The following is a 12469-nucleotide window of genomic DNA, read 5'->3' on the forward strand; positions in this document are numbered from 1 at the left end:
CTCAGGGCCTGCTGCCCCGCAGACGCGGCTCTACCCCGGGCTTCACCACAGACCCCTTTGTGTTCCTGCCCCCGCCCCGGAGGCGCCACGGCCGGCGGCGCTGAGCTACCTCATTGGCTCAGCCGAGGGCTTTATCGATTGGCTCCCGAGCCGTTCAGCGAGGTACTCCTCTTCTCGCTCCCATTGGTCGCAGGAGCTGCCTCTCAGGCCATCGAGCGAGGTGATTGCCCGGCAACTCGGAGTCCCTGGAAGCAGTTCCGGGAAACCCCGCGTGCTGCCGGGATCGCATCTCTGTCCATGACGGGGGGAGGGGGTGGCGCGCGCGCCATTTCTAGTCGTTTTCAAAGCGCCTCGCGCTGATTCTCACGGGCCTGGCCGCCGGCCCCTGCTCTTCCCGGGTGAGTCTCGCCCAGGCCCGTGGGGGGAGGGGCCGGGAGCCCCGATTCGACCCGACCCGGGCTCGGCACCCGGTCCCCAGTTTCGTTTTCGCACCGAGGCCCCGGGGGTGGGGGTGGGGATGGGTTGGGGGCGGCTTCTGTTTCGTCCCGCCGCACCGCTGAGGGCCTAGCCCCGCGAGGCGCGTCCTCGCCTTCGCTCCTTCTCCCTCGGCCCCTCCAACCTCCGGCCCGCGGTCCGGCCCGCCGGGCGCCCTCCCGCGGCTTGTCGCGGTCGGCAGTGTTTTTCCCGCCTCCGCCCGCCGCTCCACGCGGCCGGGCTGGCTGGCTGGCGGGCTGGCGGCCTAAGGCGCCCGCAGCCTCGTCGCTTCTCCCTGCCGGAGCCGCCTCGCTCCCTCATCAGCCGCCCTCGCCACGAGTGGGATGTGCTGATGGTCCGGACGGGCGAGAAGGGGTGGGGTGGACCGAGAGCGGGATGCGAACCCCGGGTATTTTGAGCCGAGAAAAAACTTTTGTGGGAGCAGACGCCGCAGGCCGATGTGTGTCGGAACCCTCTCTCCCCTCCCCGTTCTGCATGCTGCGAGTCGAGATTTGAAGGAAAAAATGACTACCAGGGGCCGTGAACCTTAGGCTTCAAGCGGCGCCTGAAATATATAATTCCAAGACTGTTTTAGGCGCACTAAATTGGAAAGGGGATTTTCTTCCCTGAACGGCAGTAAGCGTATTGCCAACATGAAAACTTAACTCTGGGTTCTTGAAAGGTCCAGTCCTTTCACGCTGTTGGAGATGTTGCCGTATTTCAAGAGGCTGAATTTATGTCTCATGAGTCAGTCGTAGGATAAGGGATTGACACACTTAAACCAGGAGATAACCGTTAGTTTTCATTTCCTTGGTTCTTCGACAACCCGTCTCTTAATGTGAAGAATTTGCACAGAGATGTTTAGAAAAAGTCAGGGAGGGGCTAGTGCTGACTTCCCAAATCTCCCAGCAGCCCTTTTAAATCTTAATGAAATTTTTGCTTTTTGCAAAAATGCTTAGATCAACTGACTACAGTTGCATTAGTATATTTGCTGCATCAGAATTTGGCTGTGTGGCATTTGTATTGAATTGACATAAGAGTTTTAGGTGTGGTCTCACGTGACCTAAAAAGTCTTTTTTTTTTTTTTTTTTTTTTTTTATAAATGAGCACATGGTATTTGGTTTGAAGAGAAAGGTTTTTCCGTGATCTGAAAGGTTTTATTGTCTAGAATCTACTTACTTTACATTTTTTGGTTGAAGTTTACAATTATTTTTGTTGTTGAAAATTTCAACCATTTCTGGATCAACTTGCAGTGAGCCTTTGCAATAAAATAGTAGTCATAAATATTTCTGTCTTGTCCTTAATATGCAACTTGTCTTTTTGCTTTACATATACTTTAAAAAACATACCACCTTAACAGATGTTCATTGAACTTTTCCGTTAAAAATGTGCTTGCTTTCTGTGACTAATAGTATTTCCAGATGCAATACTGTAAGGGTCTTGTGATACTGATGAGAAGAACGTTTGAGTTGTGATGATCATCTTATGGTCGTATTTGGGGGTCGGGGAGCATGGGAAAATAGAACTATATATTCACAAAGAGACTTTGGACTTTAGGATGCATCTTTATGGAAATAGGTTGTTATTAATCAGTAAACGTATTCATCTTACACTTTTAAGTCATTTTGTGTAGTCAAAAGTGTGGCAGTTTTGAGTGTTAACAGAAACATTTAAAAAAGTGTGCCAGTTCATCAGAATTTGAGGCTTGCCTTGAGAAACATTTATCAACCCAGAGTTTAACCACAAAGTCTGTGCCTGTATAAACACTAGTGGGCTCTCAAGTCTTAATAATATTTGTAATCATAAGAAGTCATGATATCTCATTTCAGAGTAACCCTTTCAGCATTTTCCTCTCTTCCTACTCTCTATTACCTCCTTCCTCTCAATCTTCCTCCCTTTTTCTTTAACTTCAACTAAATATTAGTGGACTTTGAATTGAAAAAGTTGTTTTAAGTCAGAAAACTGTACTTGGTGCATTTGCATAGTCTTTGATAAGCAATCTGGAAGTGTGGTTATCTTAGGAGTTTTAGTGCTTTTAAGAAATTTGTATTTTCTTTATAGATGACTAGGTATCTTGAGTTTTCATCAGTAAAAGTAGTTTTTTTCTTGAGATCCACCTTCATGCCCTTTATTTCAGTATTTGTTGCAATGTCTATATTCTGATGCTTATTATCTTCACCACATTGTAATTTCACCACAGACAAATTTAGTCTTGAGGCAGTATAGAGACTGGCTTTGTATGGTTTTAGGATTTAATCTCTCTCTTTAGGGAGTTGGTTCATTTCAACATTACATACAGGTTGAATATGCAAAATGATTTGGGTAGGTTAATCTGAGACAGCTGACCTTCCTAGAGAAGTAAGGTTTGTTGAAATTATTTGGAAGAAATTAGTTGTCCATTCTTTATTATGTTTTTGCAGCTTTATTTTACTGATGTGAAAAATTCAATATGTACTCATGATTTTTTTTAATATGAAGCAACCTCAATTATAGCTCACTTTTTATTTTATGTGGACTTAAACAATCTGTTAGCTTTTAAACTTGGTCATTTTTTCTTTTAAATCTGTGAATGGGAATAGCAAATTAATTTTAGAAGAAAAAATAATGTCAAGTTGTGTGTTTTGTTTTGTTTTATGTGAGGCGGAGAAACCAAACCACCAGTGTGTTGAATCAGAGATATCAGGGCATTTATTTCACACTTATCTTGGATTTGAAGTAGAGCTAGGAAAATTTGAATGTTCTTAAACCTTGCTAAAGTGGTGTGTGGGTGTTCATTATGTTTTTAAACCAAACTTTAAAAAACGGTATAAGAATTGAGTGCTGAGGGGCTTTTTAGGATTTTCCGGTGATTTGTTGATATACTCGTCAGGACACAACAGCTGCTTTTGTTAATCAGCGATTCTACCTAAATAAATTTAAGCCTTTATTTAACCTAGTGTACATGAAGTTCCTTAAAGAGCTAATGCTTCCATGTACATTTTCTATGGTTTTACAGGATTGTTATTGCAAATTTAGGTCAGATACATCACAAAAGGCATAAAATATTATTTTGATAGAGGTTATTAGCAGCATGTATACAAATTAGTTTAGATAAATCATGCATTGTCCTACAAACTAGTTATTTTTGGCTTAATGTAATATAGCTCCTGAATTTTTTCCAGCAGCATAATAAAATGGCTAATCAGGTGAATGGTAATGCGGTACAGTTAAAAGAAGAGGAAGAACCAATGGATACTTCCAGTGTAACTCACACAGAACACTACAAGACACTGATAGAGGCAGGCCTCCCACAGAAGGTGGCAGAAAGACTTGATGAAATATTTCAGACAGGTATAATATGCATTTCTTGTTTCTGACTGGTTATGAAAGGGAGGGCAAACCACTTTGAATTTTATAGATTTTGTTAAGGTTAAATAATACTTATTGTTTCTGATCTATGTAGAGCTGAATGTTTGTTACTTTCCCTTCATTGAGGGCATATTGGGTTTGACTTTGATATTCTTATCTCATTATTTTGAAGCCTTCTTAGTGTTGAATATGCAGTCTTAGTTGTTTCAGAACAGTGCATCAATTTGTCTTAGATTTACCACCAATTAAAATGTATGTTTCAGCATATCAAATATTTACTTTTTTCCCTTAATTTAAATCAGTCATCATTTTGCTTTTACTTTTCTACTTTTAGCTTCTTAAAGTGATTGTTAAATCAGCTTAGGTCTGATTAGGTGGCATAATAAGAGGATTGGTTAGACTGTATTGTCTGAAATGATAATAAATGTCAGATTCCTTGAGAGTTTGTGCTTGTCTAGTTTCTATTAAATAGAAACACACATCTCTCAGTAATATGGAAGTGTTTGGTTTGTAATAGCTGCTTTTTTAAATCTAGAAGTCCTATGGTTAAGTACTTAAGCAAATTTGAACATCTTAATATGGTTGGTTGTAAGTGGTTTGAACTTCTAAAGAGGGAGAGAAATACTTACTCTTAGAGAGTGTGGTTCAAAATAAACGTATCTTCCCCCTTTGGGGCCATGGATGGAAATTTCCTTCCTCAGTGTTTTGTGTGCCTATCCAGATTTTGGGAGAGAGAATTGAATTGTCTCACAAATGTGTCTTAAGTACCAGAGTAACATGTAGTGGGTTTGTTTTTGTTTTTTTTGTCCTTAAAATTTATTTTAAATATGAAAAGTTAAGGATAATTTCAGACATTGAAATGACATCTAAAAATTACTCCTGAGTGATGGTCCCATTTGAAAATCAGTCCTCAGGAACTTTCTGTGACGTTCTGCCATAGAGTATTGGCAGTGGTCTGCTTAGAGATGCTCTCTTGCAGAGTGTTTTGTTATTGATAAATGGCTGATTGTTTTTAAGTGTAGGGTTGGATTGATAGAATGGATTGCTGGGTGTCCTGAGGTGTGGCTCTGGGTGGTGATAATGGAATATTCAAGTAAGGAAACTCCAATTATTTAGAGTTGCTCATTTTGAGCTTTTAAAATAAATCCTTGCAACATTTTTTTAAAGGTACCTTTGCAAGTGGCATTACATTTATTTAAAATATATTTGCTGTATGGAATAAAGTTCTTTTTGGTTTTTCCAAATGGAGTCACTTCTGATGTTAGTTCATATGGACTTAGGGTTTTAATCTGCCAAATATTTCCATTTTAAATAGGATCAATTCTGAAATATATTCCTTATACATATAGGAGAGGAAATATAACACTTAACAGACTTAAGTGATTATATTTGAAACTTAGTGGATGTTCTGTGTGCAGTTAAATATACTACATATACAGAATGCAGTGTGTATTTTCTGTATAGTTTACTTGTAAGTCCATAGTAAAGTCCTTAATACCATTTGAAAAAAAAAATTGTCATTGTTGACAGTGTTGTGAATGCCACAGCATCTTTTAAATCTCAGCTTGACACTTGAGAAGAAAAAAAATGCCTTAAAATATGACTTTCAGATTTGACTGATCAAGCTGCACTTGCATTTGTAGAAGAGTTTAAAATTATGCCTTTCCACATTCTGACTGCAGCAAAGTAGATGCTTTGATAAACAAATGTGTTTCATGTTATCTTTGGTGCTGAGGAGGAAAAGCCTTTGATACTTTTTGGAGAGCGGAATAAATTATTTAGTAAAAGTGGTTCTTTCTTACCCCCCCCCCCCCCCCCCCCCAATCTCCACCTCCTGTGTGGTTAGCAACAACTACAACAGTCCATATAAGTTGAAGATTGATCCTTGGGAAATACAGTATGTTGTTACCACTCTTAACATAAAACAGAATTTGTTATATTAATGCTTAATCTGTAGTACGGGTGTACATTAGATTTAACTTCCAAGACTTAAACCTCTGAGCAGTGGGAAATGGGGTTAAGATTTTTATGTTTTTTATGGGATATATTTATACCCCCATATGAAAAGCTAAGGATAATTTCAGACATAACATGATTAAAATTCATGTTTGTAGTTACTGACATTTTATCTTTTATTTTCATATTTGAACTCTTGACCTTTCTATATAGTATTTGTATAGCTGCCCATATGCATATAGTTAAATGAAAAATGTAGTGTGTTAGTGATAGTACTGAATGTAACTGTTCTTGATTAAACATTGATAGTACAGTTTAGAGTATCCCTTTTGTTGCAATAATGTTACCCCCTTTCAATTTAATTTGTAGGATTGGTAGCTTATGTGGATCTTGATGAAAGAGCAATTGATGCTCTCAGGGAATTTAATGAAGAAGGAGCTCTGTCTGTACTACAACAGTTCAAGGAAAGCGACTTATCACATGTTCAGGTAAGGCTATTACTCAGAAATGTCTTTGAATAACTAATGACCTAAAATTATCATACTATTACTTTTTTCCTGTGGAGTTGTGGTATTTTTTTGTTAGTGATTACCTTTGCTTTTATTTTTTTTAAAAAATTGATTTCAGAGAAGAAGGGAGAGGAAGGGAGAGAGAGAGAGAAACATCAGTGATTTGATTGATCAGCTGCCGTCTGCACACTCCACAGTGGGGATGGAGCCTACAAACCGGCCACGTCCCCTGACCCAGAATCGAACCATGACCTCCTGGTCAATACTCAACCACTAAGCCCTGCTTCTTTTATTTATTTATTTTATTAAATATATTTTTATTGATTTCAGAGAGGAAGGAAGAGGGAGAGATAGAAACATCAATGATGAGAGAGAGTCATTGATTGGCTGCCTCCTGCACGACCCCACTGGGGAATCAAGCCCACAACCCAGGCACGTGCCCTTGACCGGAACTGAACCCGGGACCCCCCAGTCCGCAGGCCGATGCTCTATCCACTGAGCCAAACCGGGTAGGGCTAAGCCATGCTTCTTTTAAAAAATTAGTTTAAGGGGGGAAAAATCTGCTTATGGCAAAGAGTTTTCAGAAACAGTATAAAGTGAAAAAGTATCCCCCCCCTCCTTTATTTGTAGTAAGTTACTTTAAAAACTTAAAATCAAAGTTTGCTAATTGTTACTAGTTTTTTTTATTGTTTACAGTGCTCAGATTTTAAACATTTTGGATCATTTGATCCTGTTTTCTTTTTTTAAAAATAAATCTTCATTGTTCAGATTATTACAATTGTTCCTCTTTTTTCCTCCCATAGCTCCCTTCCACCTGGTTCCCACCCTACCCTCTGTCCTTACCTCCCCCCCCCCCCCCGCCACTGTCCTCATCCATAGGTGTACGATTTTTGTCCAGTATCTTCCCACACCCCCCGTACCCCTTTCCCCCTGAGAATTGTCAGTCCACTCCCTTTCTATGCCCCTGATTCTATTATATTCACCAGTTTATTCTGTCTATCAGATTTTTTATTCACTTGATTTTTAGATTCACTTGTTGATAGATATGTATTTGTTGTTCATAATTTTTATCTTTACCTTTTTCTTCTTCTTCCTCTTCTTAAAGAATACCTTTCAGCATTTCATATAATACTGGTTGGTGGTGATGAACTCCTTTAGCTTTTTCTTATCTGTGAAGCTCTTTATCTGCCCTTCAATTCTGAATGATAGCTTTGCTGGGTAGAGTAATCTTGGTTGTAGGTTCTTGCTATTCATCACTTTGAATATTTCTTGCCACTCCCGTCTGGCCTGCATAGTTTCTGTTGAGAAATCAGCTGACAATTGTATGGGTGCTCCCTTGTACGTAACTAACTGTTTTTCTCTTGCTGCTTTTAATATTCTCTCTTTGTCTTTTGCTCTTGGCATTTTATTTATTTAAATATATTTTATTGATTTTTACAGAGAGGAAGGGAGAGGTATAGAGAGTTAGAAACACTGATCAGCTGCCTCCTGCACACCTCCTACTGGGGATGTGCCTGCAACCAAGGTACATGCCCTTGACCGGAATCGAACCTGGGACCCTTCAGTCTGCAGACTGACGCTCTATCCACTGAGCCAAACTGGTTAGGGCTGCTCTTGGAATTTTAATTATGATGTGTCTTGGTGTGGTCCTCTTTGGATTCCTTTTGTTTGGGGTTCTCTGCGCTTCCTGGACTTGTAAGTCTATTTCTTTCACCAGGTGGGGGAAGTTTTCTGTCATTAGTTCTTCAAATAGGTTTTCAGTATCTTGCTCTCTCTCTTCTTCTGGCACCCCCATAATTCGGATGTTGGTACACTTGAAGTTGTCCCAGAGGCTCCTTACACTATCTTCATATTTTTGGATTCTTTTTTCTTTTTGCTTTTCCGGTTGGGTGTTTTTTACTTCTTTGTATTTCAAATCTTTTACTTGATTCATGTGATCCTCTAGTCTGCTGTTGGATCTCTGTATATTATTTTTTATTTCAGTCAGTGTATGCTTAATTTCTAGTTGGTCCTTTTTCATATCCTTGAGGGTCTCGCTAAATTTATCGGCCTTTTCTAGAAAACTCTTGAAAAACATAACCGTGGATTTGAACTCTATATCCAGTTGTTTGCTTTCCTCCATTTCTTTCATTTGTGACCTGTTTCTTTGTCTCCACATTTTGGCTGCTTCCCTGAGTTGATAGAGTGGCTTTGTGTGCTAGGTGTCCTATAGGGCCCAGTGGCTCAGCCTCCCCAGTTACCTGAGGTGGACACTCTTTTTTTTTTAAATATATTTTATTGATTTTTTACAGAGAGGAAGAGAGAAGGATAGAGAGTTAGAAACATCGATGAGAGAGAAACATCGATCAGCTGCCTCTTGCACACCCCCCACTGGGGATGCGCCTGCAACCAAGGCACATGCCCTTGACCGGAATCGAACCTGGGACCCCTGAGTCCGCAGGCCGACGCTCTATCCACTGAGCCAAACCGGTTTCGGCGTGAGGTGGACACTCTTGGTGCACCCCTTTGTGGGCTGTGTGCACAGTCTTGTTGTAGTTAAGTCTTGATTGTTGTTGGTATCACTGGGAGGAATTGACCTCCAGGCCAATTGGCTGTGAGGATCAGCTGTGTCTACGCTAGGAGAACTTCTCTGCTGGAGACACTCTTATGAGACAAGACTTGCAAAAGCCTCTGTGCTCAGCTTGGATGGGGCGGAGTCTCAGGGCAGAGCAGACAGCTATGTCTTTCCGTCAGCCCTGCTCTAAGAGGCTCCTGGATCTCAGTGTCCCGCCGTAATTGCTGCAAGCACCTCTGAGAGAAAGCCGCCCTCGAGTTTTGCCCGCTGCCAGACAGTCCAGTTTCTCCCCGAATGAGTCTGGGTCCCCAGAGTCTCGCCAGGAACTGGAGTTTAGAGCCGTTGGGAGCTTTTGTCTCCCTCCTGATTGAGAAAGCCAGCCGTGTACTCAGTTGCCAGCCCTCTCCGTACGCGCGCCTTGGTACCTCAGCCTTTCACAGTTCCTTTCAGTCTCAGTGTGCTTTTCTCTTTCCTGACAGTCCAGTTTCTCCCTGAATGAGTCTGGGTCCCCAGAGTCTCGCCTGGAACTGGAGTTCAGAGCCGTTGGGAGCTTTTGTCTCCCTCCCAGTTGAGAAAGCCCAATTGAGAAAGCAAGCCACGAACTCAGTTGCCAGTCCTCTCCGCGCGCGCGCGTCTCCGTACCTCTGCCTTCTGCAGCTCTTTTGAGTCTCAGTGTGCTTTTCTCTTTCCTTCTAGTTGTAGAATTTCCACTCAGCCAGCCTTCCTGTGATTCTGGATGATGTCCGTTTTGTCTTTTAGTTGTAGTTTTGAAATTGTTGTGCGAGGCAGCAGTTTAAGTGTTTACTTACGCTGCTGTCTTGGTTTCTCCCTGTTTTATTTTCTTGAAGGGAAATAATGAAGGTGGGAGAAATAGTTTTCGAACATGTGGCAAAGATAGTCCAGATGCATTTAAATATCAACAAATGAAAGACTGTCTTGCTGCTTTCTGCACCATTCGCTGGCACATAGTAACCACTCAGCAAATACTTATTGAGTGAATAAATGAGTAAATATTTTTTTTAAATTCTGGTCTTCTGAAATTAAATTTCATATGTATTTGACCCTTCAACGATTCCTAGTAATTCTTTTTCATTGAATTTACTTGCCTGTTCTAGAACAAAAGTGCATTTTTATGTGGAGTTATGAAGACCTACAGGCAAAGGGAGAAACAAGGAAGCAAGGTGCAAGAGTCTACAAAGGGACCTGATGAAGCAAAGATTAAGGTAAAACTTGGTAATGAAATAAAATTAAAGATGAGATTGAATACTTTAAAAAAGATATATATTTTTTTTATTGATTTCAGAGAGGAAGGAAGAGGGAGAGAGAGATAGAAATATCAGTGACGAGAGAGAATTATCGATCAGCTGCCTCCTGTAAGCCCCCTATTGGGGATTGAGCTTGCAACCCAGGCATGTGCTGTGACTGGGAATCGAACTGTGACCTCCTGGTTCATAGGTCAATGTTCAGCCACTGAGCCATGCTGGTCGACATTACTGTTCCACTTTTTTAAAAAAATATTAGTGTTTAGAAATGAAGTAATTTAGGGAAAATTACATAAGAAGAATTTTGGAGGCAAAGATTTAATCGTATGTTTGTTGAAAAGTCCTGATTCAAGACTCTCCCTCATTCCTTGTTCTTTGGGCTATGAGTGATATATATTTATTGATGCTTCCTATAATAGTTTTTTGGATTGATCCAGTCATGTTTCATTTTATTTCCAAGCACTTTTTTTGTTTGTTTCTTTTTAAAAATATATATATTTTTATTGATTTCAGAGAGAAAGGGAGAAGGAGAGAGAGATAAAAACATCAGTGATGAGAGAGAATCACCTATTGGCTGCCTCCTGCATGCCCCCTACTGGGGATTGAGACCACAACCTGAGCATGGACTGTTGACCAGAATCGAACCCGGGATCCTTCAGTCAGCAGGCCGACGCTCTATCCACTGAGCCAAACCAGCTAGGGCCACTTTTTTTCTTTTCTCTTGGTAAAAGTGTTTTTATAATTACTTTTCTCATTTTTGAGTTTTATTTACCTCAGTTTACTTATAAACTGGGAATAGTAATCATGCCTACCTCACAGAGTTGTGAGAATTAAAGTAATTAAGATATTGAAACTGCTTAGAATAATACCTGGAATGTAGCAAAAACATAACTATGAGCCATTATTTTTTAAAATATATTTTTATTGATTTCAGAGAGGGAGAGAGAGAAATAGAAACATGGATGAGGAAGAATCATTGAACAACTGCCTCCTGCTTGCCCCTTAATGGGAATCAAGCCCGCAACCCGGGCATGTGTCCTGGACCGGAATTGAGCCCGGGACCCTTTAGTCTGCAGGCCAACGCTCTATCAATTGAGCCAAACTTGCTAGGGCTATGAGCTGTTGTTACTATTATTTTATTTTATTTTTATTTATTTATTTTTAAATATATTTTATTGATTTTTTTTTTTTTTTTACAGAGAGGAAGGGAGAGGGATAGAGAGTTAGAAACATCAATGAGAGAGAAACATTGATCAGCTGCCTCCCGCACCCGCCCCCCCCCATTGGGGATTTGCCCGCAACCAAGGTATATGCCCCTGACTGGAATCGAACCTGGGACCCTTCAGTCTGCAGGGCGACGCTCCATTCACTGAGCCAAACCGGCTAGGGCTATTACTATTATTTTATATAGATAAACTGCTATGAAAGGTAAATATAGGGCATTTAGTGAAAGACCAGTGAACCTTAATCAAATGGATATTGGTGTTTAGTTATTTAATGTTGAAGTTGTTTGTATAGTTTTATGTAGGTAGGAAATATAAATTGTAGTTTCTGCCATATAATTAGCTTACATAAGCGCTCCTTTGTACCTCTTTTCCCTCATCTGTAAAAGGGCATAACCCCATTCTTTTTAAAAAAATAAAAAATGTTTTTATTAATTGCAGAGAGAAGAAGCGGGGGAGAGAGAGAGAGAGAGAAAATATCAAGAATCATTGATCAGCTGCCTCCTGCACACCCCTACTGGGGATTGAACTGGTCTCCTTGGCATGAGCCCCAACCTGGATTTGAACTAGCTCCTCTTGGTAGCTCAACCAACTGAGCAACACCAGCAGGCTTAATATTTTAAAAATAATTATGTGAAAACTAGAGGCCCGGTGCCTAGATTCGTGCACCTGTAGGGTCCCTTGGCCTGGCTTGTGGGGATCAGGCCGAAATTGCCCAGTGCATGGATTCGTCCAGGGCGTGTCTGGCCCATCTGGCCCAGTCCCTATCAGCCTGACCCCAGCAGCAAGCTAACCTACCGGTCGGAGCATCTGCCCCCTGGTGGTCAGTGCATGTCATAGCTACTGGTTGGATGGTCGCTTAAGCTTTTATATGTATAGATTTGATGTAATAATTGTGTTTTTTTAAACTTACTACTGTTCATTGAATAAGCCTGTATTATTTCCATAAAGCTATTTGCTCTTGATAAGGTATATGTTATATATATATATATATATATATATATATATATATATATATACACACACACACACACACACACACACACATACACACACATATATATGTATATATATATAATATGTGTGTATTACATTATGCAAATACTATCATGTGTAAAGATGTACATATTATGCATGTATTAT

General features: G+C 40.5%; 1 protein-coding gene across 4 annotated transcripts in view; it reads left to right on the top strand.

Moving 5' to 3' along the window:
• Positions 1-237: 237 nt before the first annotated feature.
• HNRNPR (heterogeneous nuclear ribonucleoprotein R) overlaps positions 238-12469 on the top strand; it is a 39698-nt gene continuing 27466 nt past the window's right edge. Inside the window, exons 1-4 of one of the 4 annotated variants that reach the window (XM_079777220.1) lie at positions 238-398; positions 3636-3804; positions 6148-6266; positions 9957-10064. In XM_079777220.1, the coding sequence (XP_079633346.1) occupies positions 3648-3804; positions 6148-6266; positions 9957-10064 (384 nt within the window). In that variant the 5' untranslated portion in view covers positions 238-398; positions 3636-3647. The remainder of the gene's footprint in view (positions 399-3635; positions 3805-6147; positions 6267-9956; positions 10065-12469) is intronic. The other 3 variants (XM_079777219.1, XM_079777221.1, XM_079777222.1) reach the window with 3 other exon arrangements.

Source organism: Cnephaeus nilssonii, assembly GCF_951640355.1.
Source record: "Cnephaeus nilssonii genome assembly, chromosome: 7".
Taxonomy (NCBI): Eukaryota; Metazoa; Chordata; class Mammalia; order Chiroptera; family Vespertilionidae; genus Cnephaeus; species Cnephaeus nilssonii.